General features: G+C 36.9%; 1 protein-coding gene across 1 annotated transcript in view; it reads right to left on the reverse strand.

Moving 5' to 3' along the window:
• Nucleotides 1-4,045: 4,045 nt before the first annotated feature.
• Nucleotides 4,046-17,476, reverse strand: part of LOC145992753 (tectonic-like complex member MKS1) — a 47,704-nt gene continuing 34,273 nt past the window's right edge. Inside the window, exons 9-11 of the mRNA XM_083129140.1 lie at nt 12,893-13,134; nt 7,876-8,120; nt 4,046-6,169 (exon numbers count right to left, since the gene is read on the reverse strand). Of these exons, the coding sequence (XP_082985266.1) occupies nt 7,878-8,120; nt 12,893-13,134 (485 nt within the window). The 3' untranslated portion in view covers nt 4,046-6,169; nt 7,876-7,877. The remainder of the gene's footprint in view (nt 6,170-7,875; nt 8,121-12,892; nt 13,135-17,476) is intronic.

Below are 17,476 nucleotides of genomic sequence, written 5' to 3' on the forward strand. Positions count from 1 at the left end.
TGACAGAAAGAAACATTCACATTTTTCCAGACATGAACTTCTGAGTAAGAAAAATATGTAAGAAATTATTGAAGGGTCATAATTAGACATTTGATGACTGATGCCATGTCAGTCTGCCATTTCCGACCAATATTGGACATGTGCAACATTTCATGAATTTTTGACTGGCGATTTTATGGGTAAGTGAAAAGTGCCATTTTTGGGACATCTCCATATATGGCAACACAAGCAGGTCGAAATGTTGCCAACAGTCGCATGCAACAATGCAACATGTGTCTAAGTATTGGCTATACATTTACGTGAAAAATCGTAAATCAAGATTTTGTTACAAAATTGAACTCTTTGAGAGAATCCTAGACTGCCCCTGGTTACATTGAATTCTCTTCGCTCACATTCGCCGCTACTGTGCCTGGTTTTTTAATTGATTCAGCATGGCATATTCATTGGAGCTGTGCGTGTGCATTGCTGAAGAGTATTTTACTACTCATTCTTACACTCATGTGCAAGAGGTTTTCCAATAAAAATGCCCTGCTTCTGCTGTACCTCACAAAACAACTCTTTTCAAACCAGTCAACACTAACATATGATCCCACAAATTGTTTAAGAGTTGGTATTTATTGTTGAAAATTAGTTCGCAGATGTTTTCAGCAAATTAACAATGTTTTTAAAATATTAGATAAATGCTAACATAAATTTATGAACCCAGTGATAGCCTACAGGATTAGTTTAGTGCAGAAAACCCAGTTTAAATATCTCATAAGATTTTCATGATATACATTTTCAAAGTTTGGATTGCACGACTTTTGAAACATACTGTAGTGTGCACAATTGGTAATAGGTGGTTTACTTGCGCCTGATTTTCAGAGCTGGCACCTAGCTTTGAAGAAAATTTTTCGAGCACTGGGCACTGCTACTTTTTCTATTACCCAATATAGCATTTATTCATTATTATTATTTGCATATGGTTGTTGAAATGTCTTATTCGAAGGAAAGTTCTTTTACTCTAATAGTGTTGTCTCAATTATCAAAGTTGTTATTATTTTTACTATTTCGTACAGTTGCCATGGTGGCTTTCCAGTTTAAGGTGCAAGCTTTGGGCTCCAGCTATAGCACATGCGCAGGTTCGAAGTCTCCTGGGAGAAGTGTAACAACTTTTCTCTTGTGATTTTGGCTGTGTATGGCACAAGGGGCGATTCCTCCATGTAGGAAGTGAGGAACTTCCTACAGTTCATTTATACTTATTTCAAGTTCTCTACTTTTTAGGAGTTTAATGCTCCTTATAAAATTATGAGCGCAACATACGTACAATTGACTAGGTTAGCTACTGTCAAGAGTTGACTCCTCTCGCTCGCTCCAGCAGCAACCCAAAGACGATGGATTTGCTGCCGCTCGCTGAGGAACATCGGCGGTCATCCTGCAGACAGATGGGTGAGGAGCGGAAGGGGCAGTGAAGGGATGGGGTAGGGAGGTTGCGAAGATCGGCACGAGCCGAGGAACCAGCAAGTCTTTCCTCAATCAGTGATGCCAACCCCAACAAAATGGTACTAAACCAAGAACAGTTTGATCTTTGTTGACACTTAATACCCTGCTTTTGGTATAATGGTAAAATCTAGCATAATCTGCAAACGCCAGTCCCTGGGAGAGGGAAATCGAATTCAAAGGAATATGTTTTCAGGAAATAAAAATAAAATGATGTCCAAATTTAATTTCTGCTTCACCAGCGGGCATGATTCAAACGAAAGGGAGTATCCGACCCAGCGGCATGGTTTTTTACAATCATACCACGATCCATCCTCTATCTTTTCTTCATCCTACCCGATTTAGTTCATCAGATCGGAAGAATGTTCGGGGTAAACAATGTTCTCAAACATTTTTAAGTTCTATGTTGAACCCATGTCATTTGTTGCATTATTTTAAACAATTTTGGGAGCAAATTTAATAAGTAACGCATGTTCAAAACTCTAGAAAAGTAGATGCAGAATTACATTTATCAAAATAATAATAATAATTAATCCTTGCACAATTTAGAAGCATTTAGCATAATTTTTAAGTTTAAGCAGCACTTTTTATTATCGTCAATCCACATGACGATAGGGAGGGGGAAGAAAATCAAAATTCTTGTAAAATCTGAAATGTCGTCAATGTTATTTTCGTCGGTTTTTATATGTTCACATTTAAATATTTCATAGTTCAAAGTGAGGAGCAAGGGCCCCTTGCCATACTTTGAGCATGGGCCTGCAGCTAATATTCTAAATGCAATGGATAGTATAAGCAATACGTGTGATGTAATTGAAAGCAATTTTCAAACCTTCCTCGGTTTCACTTCTCTGAAAAAGTCAACAGTCACCACTGTATGGAACAGGTGTCCACCCACCATTGTGTGGAAATTGAGGAGCTAAAAAAGTAGGAGGGTAGCCTGGTCATAGAAAACCTACAACTGGGTGTTTGTCGTGCTGATCACATGTCACCCTGTAACTGGTTGGATGATTGGCAGTCGGTAGGTAGGCAGGCCCTTATGGGCTGTTACGCCATGGGCCATTATTATTTCGCAAAATTAGACAAACAGTATTCATTGCACAAGGAAATGCCTCTTTCCCAAGATCAATCTGTCCATTTCCACGCAATTATTAATTTGCAATCAAATCTAAATAGGTGTTGTGTTGCATATTTAATATCGCTCTTCTGCCTTTTTACATTAATTGTGATAATGAAAATAAATAATGATTAGATGGAATCAGTAGTGTGTTATTCACACAGAATACTCATACCAAGGCCGAGGCAGCTCTAAAATAGTAAACTGAGGTGGTGATATTGTGAATTGACTATTCGATCCACTTTTTCATCGAGACCTTACGTACATTGTAAACCAATACAATGTATAAACATATGTTCCCTCTTTGGCAGAGCGTAGAATGTATATGTGCAATCACTGACATATGCAGGGGGGAGCTGAAGGGGCTACAGCCGACCCCTCCTTAAATTTTGAGAAAATATTTCACATGAAAGTAAAGAACTCTGGATTTTTTAAAAAATGATCCGCAATGATCATTTCTGTATTTGAACAACTTTTAAAACAAAGGTTAAAAATGGTAATTCTGAAATATTTTTTGCAGTGTTGCCAACTTAGCTCTCTTGGAGCCAGATCTGGCTCTTTCGTGCACTCGTTTGACTGTGAACTGGGGTGCCCGCCCCATGCCTCACTATGATACCATCACTGGTTCTGGCCCACATAGACCAACTTTTGCTATGATTATACATTTTGCACGTGACATGATATTGATACATTGGCTGCATTGCCCCATCCTCTCTTATATCCCCAGCTACTTTTATTTATAGCACCATGTTGACGTGAAATTGGCATATTGTTATCAGGGAATCCTTTATTTTTGATTTTGTACGACCGTGAGATGGGTGATGCTGCCGGATCTAGATGGTGAAAACTAAGAATAAATTGTCATCAATTTAAAGTTAACAATAATATTAAAAAGCCTTACTTCTTCATTTTTGATATCCTTATTATTAGAAATAGTCTTTGTGCTCTCAGGAAAAAAAATAAAAATATATTATCCATTGTTATACGTGAATGTTAAAACTGTATCTTCAGTCAAAATGAAAATAAATGTCTGATGAAAGGAGCATGTCTTCTCCCGAAACGTCACAACGAAAAACTGTTTTCTTATGCTTGTAATAACCTTAAAATACAGGAAAATTAATTACACTTGTATCATGATTACAAAATTTTGGCTAGAAATGTTAGGTTAAAAAAAATATCAACATTAAGTTGTGGTTTTGCCTGTATGCCTTATATTGATGCCCTTGTTCCCAAGAATGACATTAAGATGTTATTTTCTTATTTCCTTTTTCTTTAATTGCACAGCCATCAAATACTTTTAAATATTGCAACACAGGGCACAGAATATAACTTAGAAGAGTGGAGAGGAATATAGAATAAAAGGGGGAAAAAATAATTTCATTTATATTTGTGCTGTTTTTATTTATAAAAATAAGTATATATAAGATTGAAAAAATACACTACTATCTGAATGTATGGATCATTTTTATTTTTCCACATGTGAAAATTTTTTTGGTCCTATTTGATAGGCTCTTCCACAATCCACATCAATATTTTTTTTTAAAAAATGTAGATGCGACGGTAAGTGTAATTATGGAGATTTGACGAGACCAATAGTTATCTGTTCTGTACCCTTTTAATCTTATCACAAATTAATTCAGAATATTCAGAAAACACGAGAACCTTACAAATTCAGCTGCAGTAACCAAACAAATACTCATTTTGTGCTAATGTAATACATAAAAAAAAAAAAACCTTCAACACCAGGAAGTCACTGGTAGTAATAGTGTTTTTAATGTTTTAACCGATAGCACTGCTTATTCTCTTCCCGGATCTGAAGAATAACACACGTTGGTTGGAAAATTGAGATCTAAATTTGGGTACGTGCTTAGACATCAGTCATTTTGTTGTTTAATAACCACAAATGGCAAAATATGAGAATAAATGAATGAATTAAAATTGTTGAATTATAACACCATTAAGCCTTGTTTCCATGATTATTAAAAACTAAATATGCTGACCAAGGCAGTAATTTATTTTATTAAAAACATAAACTAAACATAACGTTTCAACCTTCTAGCAAGGTCTTCATCAGACTCTGTATCAAGTACAAAAGTAATAAAATAAATTACTGCCTTGGTCAGCATATTTAGTTTTTCAAAATTGTTGAATATGTCGGCACACATGAGCATTTTGCATCCTTCACAATGTAAAAGGAAAAATCCTCATATCTCAAACCTTAACCTTAAGTTAAAAGGGGGTGTAAAGAGCCCTTGAGAAAGGTTTTAGAGGGACCTGCACAGGATGTACAACCACAAAATATTACTGCAAGAACATCTGCTTGTAATATTATAATGGCACACCAAAAAGCATAACGTCTTATTGAAGTTATAAATCTTATTTTCGCCTACGAGATGATACAGAGCGATCCGTTGAAGTGTAGACCGCCACATCAGTGTTTGCACTATGGGCAAGTGAGGCACACGTGGCCGTATGTCGGCACTGTAAACTGTTCGTGAATCAAGCATGCACGTTTTTGTAACTAGTTTAAAAGAGTGATTTATTTACGACATGGAACTTTTACACCTGGGAATTTTGTTTCAAATCACCTTTGAACTTCATGTGCCAACTCTGTTAACACATATGAATACAAGCTGTGTAGTAGAAAACATTTTCTGAGCCATAACACACTTTGCGGTTGAATACACTAGAAAAAACATAACAAGCACCCTATCACTTAACAGTCACAGACTAATAACCAGGTCTCGTGTTTAAAATGTGTGCACATTGAAGGTGACTTGTTTGAACACCTACTTTTATAAATCTGGTAAGTAAATCACTTTTCAAAATAATTATGGAAACTGTTGTGCACTTGCTTCAACAACACTCTACAATGCAGACAAATGGCTGCAAGTGCCTCGCTTGCCAATGCGCAAACACTGACACGATGGTCTACTCTTCAATGGATCACTCTGTAGAATAATGATACAGTGTAGTAATTGCCCAACTAGGGAACAGGATGCTACAGAACTTACTCACCAAAACTAGACTTGTGCTGAAAACATAATTCATAGTATAACATTTTTTTTCTCCATAATTTACAACATGATTATTATCTTTCTACTGTTACAAACGTTGTACCAAGCTAGTAATTTACTTTTTGTAAATGACTACCACGATTTTTCTAATGAAATTAATGAATGGAAAAAAAATGTGCATGTGCATTCTGATGTTAATCATGTACACACATTATTAAGGGTTAAAAGCATCAGTGTTTGCTTTGGTAAATTCTTACATAATTAAATTAGCCCCTGTGAGGTATCAGGTACTGTGGTGTAGCATACTGCCAGGGATATAATGGGACCAAATCCCAAGTATGCCATTGATGATTGTGCTTGCTTGTTCGTCACCAAACATATCATCATTTCCTTCCTTGCAGCTAAACTCAAGACATCTCCTTACGGACATATGCAACCCTCGCATGTTTTGTTTTAAATTTCACCTGCTCTGCCAACTTCATTTTACCGCTAGCCATGGGACCAAATGCGTTTCACCCACACGATCACTTGTGCTTGTCTTCTACTCATCTTGCTACCTCTGTCAGAAAACAGATAAGGATCACAATTAAAAACATTCAATTTCTATTCTTATTCAATATATTTTCTACTTTCCAAACTCATGCAAAGTACTAATCAATAGCATTAATCACAAAAAGGCCGTATTCTCCCATGTTCATATTTCAAGGGACTGACATACAGAACAACAGTTTACTGGCTGTATTAATAAGATTATACCAAAATCACAACACATATCTCTCAATGTAGAACCTATGGTCAAATATTCCATTAACTTAATGGGTGCACCAACACATTCTATTGGTACTTTTATGCATCAATAGTTCTCAGAAATACTTTAACTTGCTTCCTCTTACATCATATAGCTTTATTGGGACCATAAGAAATGAATATATAATCAGGCAAAAGTAAAACTGTGGTTCCACTGAACTTGAAAATTGTAACAATGTCAAGTTGTTGTTATTATTGATTGATTTATTGAAATAAAAATTCTGGGTGCTTCAGCACTTAGGATATTTGAACCCATCGCATTACACGGAGCACAGCCCCTATCAGAACTAAAATCAATACAAGTCTCTGAGCACTAAAATCTCCATAAAAAGCTGAGCCTGTGAAAGGGCACTCAGCACATGTAAGGATAGAACCCAGGACAACGGCAGCCCTATCATGGATTATGATAGGTCCAGATGCCAAATCCTCGTTGACCTGTGTACTACGTGGATTACACCCCAGCAATTTCAAGTTGTTCAGAATTTTATTTATATGTAGTCTTGATACATAGCAGAAATATAAACATGTTTCTATTTCACAAACTTCTAGTTTGTACATGTCTGAGTTTTTGACACCTCCAGACTTTACCATGTGTGGTCAGACCACTGAATGAAGGCACAAGAAAGATCGTTCAGGAAAATGCTGTACACCAAGTGGTGCAAACTTGTCCATACAGTATGAACTATCTTCATTCCCTTGGCGATCATGTTGAGTCTAGAAGTATTAATAAAGTGTTAAGATGTTAATGATTTGGACAAAAAAGTAGTGTCTCTCCTACATATGTATAGCACAGTGGCGGCAAGGGGGGGGGGGGGGGGCTTTTCGTCACTTTTACTCCCGCACTATGCTAAACCTTATCTTCAATGAGAAATATACTGTCATTGCCCCCTACCAGTTTTGGCACCTTTGCCCCCCCCCCCCCCAAGTTTTCGAAACCAATCGCCACCACTGGTACAGCGGATTCTTTTACTGCAATGTTTTTATTTCTTTTTGTGATATCTGAAACGAATCACCCTGTATATGAATAGGGCTTGAATCCAAGACACCAGAGCTACCACCGCGTTGCTTGCATACTCAGTGCCAGAGCACTTAAGTGATCGACTTAAACTAAAGTTCTTGGATTCGAGTCGCAGTGGCGGCTATTAGAGGGGGCAAGGGGGGCAGTTGCTGCCACTTTTGCCCCCACACTATGTTAAACCGTATCTACAAAAGGAAATATAAATACAGCACCTTGCACCTGCAGTTTTGGAACCCAATTGCCGCCACTGAGTCCCAGTATGGGTATAGGTGATCTCTGTCAGTGTGTCATCATCACTCATTCTCGTCATCACAATTAGCCAAAAGTGGCAGACAAGCAATGCGAAATAACAAAAATACAATAATTTGGATTAAAAATATGCATATGAGATGATCAAAATAGTCATAGGGAAGTAAAACGAAAAACAAATGATGGAATACCTTCATTTTACATCCAAGTCTTGTTTAGCCTTCATCATCCTTTCCCTTGCTTTCTTGAATGCTGCGAGCACCGCATTCACACTCCGCAACAGGGTCGATGCACTAAGTCTTTCAAGAAGGAGAGAACGGCTGGCTTTCTGCTTTTCCGGGCTGATGAATGCTTGAGACTGCTGGATTACATTCAGACGAACTGTAACCACACCACTCGTGATTGTACGGAAACCATACTTGCTCAATGCATTTCCCTGAAACGGTAAAAAAGTGCAAAATATGAGTAAGTGCACACCAAATGTAGGGTAGAGCAAAACAATTTTTACGATGCATTTTATGCATTACAGGTGATTTTATGGGTTTAATTATGGTTTATTCATAAGAAAGTAGGTTTTTCGAAATTACGAGGTCCACCATGTACCATGTTTATCTGACATCTGTCTATGTTATTCAATGAATGCCCAGATGAAAGAAAAGTTTTGAAATGTATCATAAAAAACCTAACCTACCCATTTTTCTGTATGATAATTTCAAGTCTCTTATTGCATCTTAGTATTGACGGAAAAACTTAACCAGATGACAAGGACACCTGGTACTGCCCTCTGACACAACCATTGTTCCCAGTACACCTCGTAATTTCGAAAAAACAAACAAACATACTTTCATATGAATATGCTCTAATTAATCCCATAAAATCATCAGTAATACATAAAATGCATAACGAATTATTGTTCTTTTTTTCAGTTTGATTAACACCCACAGAATGCATCGATACAAATTGAAAATTATTGCAAGTGACTCTACAGCTGCCTTTTATCATCATTTCGCCTTACTTTGTACAACATTTTTTTTACACCTTAGCAACTTTTTCTGCACACTGAACGTTCATGTAGAGCATGATTTTCTTGTTTAATGTTTAAAAAATATCCACATAGACAAAGTTAATACCCAGTGTATGCTTGATGTATACCCAGTGTATGCTTGATGTATACCCAGTGTATGCTTGATGTATATCCAGTGTATGCTTGATGTATATCCAGTGTATGCTTGATGTATATCCAGTGTATGCTTGATGTATACCCAGTGTATGCTTGATGTATACCTAGTGTATACTTGATGTCTCTATCGCTCTTTGTACAAAAGTTACGTATGTTCAAATTCTTGGTTGCGTGACTTTTCAGACACACACGCCCCATTCGGCGAGCCAGACAACTACAAGATACATCTGAGAGGAAACACGTGACTACCAACTTCTGGCTTAAGATCATCTTAGCTGAATCATCGGACGGTCGTACGCGGTCTGTGGATGTAACTAGTCAATGCAACAACTAGCATACAAGCTGTAAAGGGAAAAAATACGGAGAATAAATATATTTAGGAAAGAATAAAAAAAATTGCTACTATTCTCGGGAAGTGGACAAGTATGGTATATCTTCTTTGGTCATTCATTTAATCGATTTTAAATAATTAAAATCAATTTTGAGTTAATTTTCACATTCAGCTTCATAATATTCAGAGATCAATCAATTTTTTTTTTCTGAATAGAAAAAATGTTACCACGTTAGGTCTCATTATGATATATACTTGGCATTAATTGAAGTAGGTTGTATTGTTCAAATCTTGCATCGAAGTCACTCTCTTCGTTCTCTGAAGCAGACGAGATATTCAGTGAACGTGGTCTTCATATAAAACAATCAACTTCTCTCTTTTTACACTTCAAACCAATATTTAAACATTTTCAAATTATAATTTATTTATCTGGAATAGAAAGAATGTTGTCAGACATCGCCAAGTATAACTATAATCATTATCGCAATAACATTTCCCAAACTGCATATATTTCCACGGATGCCGCCATCTTGCAAGATCTTGTGCAGACGAAACGAGTCAACTTTTCCTTGGCTTGCTCCGGCTGCAAGATGGCTGTAAGCCGTCTGAATGGCCGGATGCTTTCACTCAGTAAGACGTGACATCAACATCCGCCCGCCGAACGCTAAACGTGCAAGATCTTCAAGCCGACTTGAAGTTGTCTGGCCCGCCGAACAGGGCTACTGTAATTATTTTACACTTCCTCTAGATGAAATAGAAACAAAACACCAATGCAGACAAGGAAGTAAAACAAAAACAGAAGTCCAAAAACTTAAGGGCCTTCCAGACGGCAGAGTGGTTGCATCGTCACCTTGTAATCAAGGGATCAGAGTTCGATTCCCGGTGGAGGCACATAGTGGTTTGTATCCCAGTTCAAACTCTTGGTCCAGTCTCGATTAGCCTTACTGTGCATAAAGTGAACTTAAAACATCAAATGAATCAATCAATCTGATAACTTCAAATTTTCTGGTAATTTCTGTTTCTCATAAAAGCTACCTTTTTACAAAAAAAATGACCTATTAACCTGCACCAAGGGAAATTTCCCTTCATTTAGCAAAAATTGCTCTTGCCAAGCACGGTGCTGAAAGAAGGAAGGAATAAGCAGTGTTCTCCTGACAACACTGTTTACAGCAATGGAACTAATGCTGCAGGCCACATGTTTGTAAATAGCCACCCACTTGGAATCCCTCAGCTCCCCACGTACAATCAAGAGAACGATCAGCGGCGTACATAAACCAGTCTTTAAGTTCTTTTAATAATGTACTTAAATTTTGATTTGTATAATACACGAGGAACAGTAAAATGAAAACATTAATTTATTTTTTTGTTTTTTTATCTACATAGTGGATTTCTGCATGTAAAGTTGCACAAGTTGCATTTTAGCATACAGTAGGTGCCCTCTAGTTCGGCTTCGGTTGGTTCGGCCCATCCCCGCCACCTTGCCGGCGACAAGTTGCCACTTCAGTTTTTACTTTAGGTCTCCACATTTTCTACTCAGTAAAGAGAATAGCTACTGTACGGCATTTACTTTTTTTTTATTGTCTCATATAAATTAGTGACAGTGTTTATGTCAGAGCTGAAAAGCGAACTATATCTTATATGGAAGGAATCTTAGAGGGAAATTATATGGTACCAAAACTCCTTTGTATGATATGGCTTAAGGTGAAATCATACAATTTGAGAATTTGAGAGGAAATAGCGAATTATTATGTCCTGATAAGAACTACAAAAATAACAAGTATGTTCTGTATCTCATAAACAGTTACAATTCGAATACCGTGAGATAGATATTGATAATGTTGTTAAAACAATTTCAACTTCATATGTAAGAAATCTTTTATAGATCTATAGTTGAAATGTAACAATTGTATATTCTTTAATGCATTTTTAAAATTCTTGTAGTTTTAGGTTATGTTTGCTAAATATTTTGAAATGCTCTGTTGTCCAATACTGTGGTTTTGGATACCTTGTAATATGTAATACTGATGTTTAAGGCTGAAAAGCTGTTCTTGGCAGTTTAAAAACACTTTTAAATAAATAAATAGTATTGAGTTTTGTGTTTTTCATTTCATTTTCATACTTAATGAACCAGGTATGAACAGTTGCATTTGTGAGTGAAGGTAAAGAAAGTAGACGACACCTGACAATGAGAAAAATATCACGTTGTTGGTAAGTACTAAGTAGGCCAGATGTAGTTTGTTTTTTGTACAGTAAAATACACTTAAACATGGTTTAAACTACCATATAAATAATTTTAATGTATGGCTGTACCGTTTATAGGATTTATTGTTCTTCTTTTGCATTACTTCGGTTCATTCAGTCATTTTTTAGTTCGGCCTACGGTTTGGTCTCGAGGTGGCCGAACTAGAGGTCGCCTACTGCATATCCATTGCTCATCCACATAAAGTCCGAGTTAATGCCTGTATACACAAGAAGAAGAGTATTTGGAATGTATGTGCAGTCACTCATGAGCCACCACCAAGGTCTTTCCACCTATCTGCGTATGTACTGATGCCATTGTCGAACTTCCTCCTCTATTTGTAAATTTGCTGGCATGGTAAGCATGCATAAACACATTGAATTTTCATTTGCTGTGGAATGGTAGAATGTCTATAAGTATTAGGCTCCCTGAGGGCAAGAAATTAATGCTCTTCGCTGGTGAATGTGTATGCAGGAGGTGACAAAAGTGGTGTTGTGAAGCTCATTTGATCAGTGTTGCAGCCTTGAGGTGGTTTTGTAAATTACAGTCGATACCTCATGTAAAATAACACACAAACAGCATGATAAAAAACACTTAGGACTTCTTCCAAGCTTTCGACTCCTTCACAGAGTCATCTTCAGGGCAGGTCGAGGGAAGACGGAGTAGATGCGTTTGTCGTTACACTGGCATTACTTGATGTGTCCGCCGGCAGATGTCGTTGCAGTCTTGCAGTGTTGGTAAGTCTTGGTGGGTTTGGATTGTTGGTTGGGGGAGATGGATTTTTGAGTTTTACTGTGTTGTATCAAGAAGTATAAAGATCTCCACATAAATTGTCATTGAGATTATTTGTATTTTGATCATGTGTACCCCTTCCTTAACATCCCGTTCTATTTTTCCTTTCGCCTGTGCAAGAACTCCTAAGTGTTTTTTATCATGCTGTTTGTGTGTTATTTTACAGGCGAAAGGAAAAATAGAACGGGATGTTAAGGAAGGGGTGCACATGATCAAAAACACAAATAATCTCAATGACAATTTATGTGGAAATCTTTATTCTTCTCGGTACAACACAGTAAAACTCAAAAATCCATCTCCCCCAACCAACAATCCAAACACACCAAGACTTACCAACACTGCAAGACCGCAATGACATCTGCCGGCGAACACATCAAGTAATGCCAGTGTAACGACAACCACATCTACTCCGTCTTCCCTCGACCAGCCCTGAAGATTACTCCGTGAAGGGTCGAAAGCTTGGAAGAACTCCTAAGTGTTTTTTATCGTGCTGTTTGTGTGTTATTTTAGTGTTTTAACAAATATGTTGCCGGCACGTGATGTAAGAAGTTTTCTACCTCATGTAAATTTGACCACTGAATTATACATATATATATATGTATAACGTATATACATAATGTATATATATTATATATATGACAACATTAGCATGTTCTATGTCCATACCTCAAAAGTCGATGGCAACCCGACATATGACACATCTTCAAGTTCAGGAGTCCCTCCTAGAAAGAACCGCCTCATGGCACCCGCTGGTCCTGGAAGAAGTGGCCTCCAGGTGTTGATGCTTAGCTGGTGAGAGCCAGGGAATGACTGCAAGTTCACATATCCGTAGCCTTCTGTTCTGTACCTCTGCCAGTAATCTAATGACAAGACTTCAACAAACAATTGTGGCCAGGATGGTGAAGCACCTATAAATAAAATGGAATGACATATCTCAACCAATAACAGTATTGAATGTACAGGGGCTGGTTACTAATGATGGTTAAAATTGACTTATCTGCTATATAATGTTGCAAATCTTAATAAAAAAAATAGTTTCAATATCTCATACATTTAAAGTTTAACTATGTGGAAACATGTTAATATAACCATTATTATTATTATTAATAATAATACATTAGTAGCCAATGAATACCTAAGATGGGCGAAGTACATGATGATTCTTAAGTCTGTGAAACATTTTAGAAATTTGCTACAGAATCATGGTTCAATACATTAAATAAGGAACTGAAGGTATCATTTGGGTTCTTCATGAACCTGGTTGACATTTTCTACTTACTTTCATTGATAAATATTTTATACATTACTCTATTGCTACAAAGTAAAATTCTGATAAAGGAACATATGCAATTCACACCATATATCACCCTATGAGTAAATCTACCTGACAGGGATGGACGTTGCCAGAAATATTCCTAGTATTATTATATAATGACTACTATAAACTGATAAACGTCCTGCACCGAACCATGGCCGTGCAGTGTAATGCATTAGGCTTTGGGCTCAAGCTATGGGACACATGCTGGTTCGAGTCTTCTAGGAAGAAACATAACTTTCTCTTGGGATTTCAGCAAGTGTATGGGACTGGTAGCCACCCACCATTATGAGGAAATTGGGGAGCTAAGAACAAATAGTGTAACCTGGTCATGGAAACCTACAACAACAACTGGGGGTTTGCCATGCTGACCACACATCACCTTGTAACCGGTTGAATGAAAATAAACAATAACTAACTAACTAACTAATTTCCCTAGCCTTCTTAAACCAGAAGGTTCATGGCTGCAGCAACACAGGCCTTCCATCTGTCCCTATCTTGAGCAAGTTCTATATACTCTTTTCCATCCCTACCGATTTCCCTTAGGTCCATCTCAACGTTGTCCCTCCATCTTCGTCTTGGCCTTCCTACAGGTCTCTTACCATCAGGTTTCCCAACAAGAATCCTGTAAACTCCTCTTTCCTCTCCCATTCGTGCCACATGGCCTGCCCACCTAAGTCTTCTTGATTTAATTATTCTAATACTATCTGGACATGAATACAAATTATGTAGTTCTAAATTATGTAACCTTCTCCACTCACCTGTCTCCTCATCCCCTTTTAGGTCCAAAGATTTTCCTAAGGATCTTATTTTCAAATACTCTCAATTTATGTTCCTCTTTCAATGTAAGGGACCAAGTTTCACATCCATATAATACTACAGGCAAAATTAATGTTTTGTATATTTTAACTTTTAGTTTCTTAGATATTAAACGAGAAGAGAGAAGTAACATGCATTTCCTGAATTAAGCCTACTTTTTATTTCCTCTTTAATATAATTTTCATTTGTTAATATTACTCCTAAGTATTTGAATTTGGAAACTGGCTCAAACAAAGTTATCAATAATTAGATTTTGATTATTACCTAACACTTGGTTTCGGCCTGTAAGCATATATTGGGTTGGCAACTAAGTTCCCGCCGTTTTTTTTAATTGGAAAAATCTCTATGACATTAAATACGTTTGGCACGAAGGTGTACATCATGCGAAAGAGAATATATTGTTCTACCTAAATTTATGTTTCTTTGTTACTAAGACACATTTTTTTGTTATTTACAGATCATTAAAATGGGATGTCAAGTTGAGAAGAATGAGCATTTTCGACACCTCCTCCTTTTTGCCTTTAATCAAGGTTCTAAGGCCGCAGAAGCTGCTCGCAACATTTGTGCTGTGTATGGAGTGGGTGCTATAGCTGAAAGAACCACCCGTGATTGGTATGCGAAGTTCAAAAAAGGAAATTTTGACCTCAAAGACGCATCTCGTTCTGGCCGTCCAGTTGAGTTCGATGAAGAGCGATTGAACCACCTGTTGCATGAAAATCCGCATCAAACAACAAGGGAACTGGCAGAGACAATGCATTGCTCCCACACTACTGTAGAGAAGCATCTTCACTCGATGGGAAAGGTTCAGAAGTGTGGAGCATGGGTGCCTCACACTTTAAGTGTCACCAACAAAAATCAACGAGCCACAATCTCCGCTGGTTTGCTTGCTCGGCACCGTGCAACCCATGGACACAAGGAACGATTACTTCACCGAATCGTTACTGGCGATGAAAAATGGTGCCTTTACATGAATATGAAGCGGCGTAAGGAATGGCTGAGCCCCGGGAAACAAGCGACCCCACGCACGAAACCGGAACTTCATCCGCGTAAAACGATGTTGGGCGTATGGTGGGACTGGGAAGGGATTCTCCATTTCGAATTGCTTGAAAGGAACCAAACGATCAACGTGGAACTCTATGTGCAACAAATGGAACGACTCAACATGGCTATTCAAGAGAAAAGACCGAATCGGCAGCATGGTGTTCTTTTGCTGCACGACAACGCCCGCCCTCATATCGCCAATATGACCAAGGACGCCATTCAAGCTCATGGTTGGGAAGTGCTGCCATACCCACCATACTCTCCCGATTTGGCACCAACGGATTTTCACATCTTTCGATCTCTTTCAAATGCTATGCGGGGAGTTTCGTTCAATACTGATGCAGAATTGAGAGCTTGGTTGGATGACTTTTTCGAGTCTAAACCACGTGATTTCTACCGACGAGGTATTGAAAACCTTGTTGAACGTTGGCAAAACGTTGTAAACAACACAGGAGAATACATTATTGATTAACTACTTGTATCTATTTATTGAAAACTAACCTTTTAACACCTTCCTTAAAAAACGGCGGGAACTTAGTTGCCAACCCAATATTTAGTTTTCTCTTTGTTAACTTCCAAACCTATCTCTTTAGCAGTTTTGAAAAATATTTTAACATTATTCTTAATTGTATTCACATCATCCCCCAGTAAGTCTACATCATCTGCATATGCTAACAACTGAGGCACACCATTTAATTTTAGTCCTTCTTTAGTTTCTTTTACCTTCCTTACAGCATATTCTAAGGCAAAATTAAAGAGCAATGGAGATAATGCATCTCCTTGTTTTAACCCATCATGAATTGTAAATTTGTCAGACATATTAATACCCACTCGAATTTTACTTTCTGTTTCACTGGCGCATACTTTTATCATACTAACAAGCTTCTTAGGTATTCCAAACTCTACTAATATATTATATAATTTATCTCTTTTGACCGAATCATATGCTTTTTTTAAATCAATGAATAGCTGATGGACATTTTGATTATATTCCCACTTTTTTTCAAGTGTCTGTCTGATGTGAAAAATTTGATCTGTAGTTGATCTGTTACGTTTAAATCCACATTGATAATCACCTATAATTTCATTAGCATATGGGGTTAGTCTTGTTAAAAGAATGTTAGATAATATTTTATATGTTGTTGAGAGTATAGAAATTCCACGGTAATTATTGCAGTTCATTTTATCACCTTTTTTAAACACAGGAACAATTATGGATTCTTTCCACTGTTGAGGGATTTCTTCTTTATTCCATATTAAACAAATTAATTTATGAACTTGACATATTAATGAATTTCCACCATATTTAATTAACTCAGCTGGTATTAAATCAATGCCAGGTGCTTTGTTATTCTTTAGCCTTTTAATAGCATCTTTAACTTCAGTCAAGTTAGGTTCTGGAACTAAAGGTTCTGCTGTGTGGACTTCATTTACTTCTGATTTATCTCCTACATGAACATTTAAAAGGTCATTAAAGTAGTTCTTCCATCTATTTAGAATATCGCTTGGGTCAGCTAGAAAATCACCGTCTTTATCTTTTATCAAGTTTACTTTAGGTTGCCACCCCTTTCTAAACTCATTTACACCTTTATATAAATCTCTGATATTTTTATTTTTGCTGTTTGTTTCAATTTCGTTAATTTTGCTTTTCAAGTAATCTCTTTTTTTACTTCTAAACGTCCGGTTAACTTCTCGCTTTATTCTATTATAATTGTTTAGATTTGTATCATCAGAGTTATTTAACCACCTAAGTCTAGCCTGATTTCTTATTTCTATTAGATTATGACATTCATTATCAAACCATGGCTTACTTTTTCTCGGTTTATGGTATCCTATACTTTCTTTAGCTGCTGATTCTATTGCATTACGTATGTGCTCCCAATTCTTATTTACGTCTGTTTCATTTATATTTTTATCATCATTTAAATCCTGCAAAACATCAAATCTATTTGACAGTTTAATTTGGTAATCTTTCTTAATTCTTTCATCAGTAAACTTTCCTGTATCAAATTTTATAACTTTTAGATTTTGTTGCTTATGATTTATCACCGAGAGTCTTTCTCTTAATTTAGCAA

The sequence above is a fragment of the Lepisma saccharinum genome, chromosome 9, assembly GCF_977018435.1.
Source record: "Lepisma saccharinum chromosome 9, izLepSacc3.1, whole genome shotgun sequence".
Taxonomy (NCBI): domain Eukaryota; kingdom Metazoa; phylum Arthropoda; class Insecta; order Zygentoma; family Lepismatidae; genus Lepisma; species Lepisma saccharinum.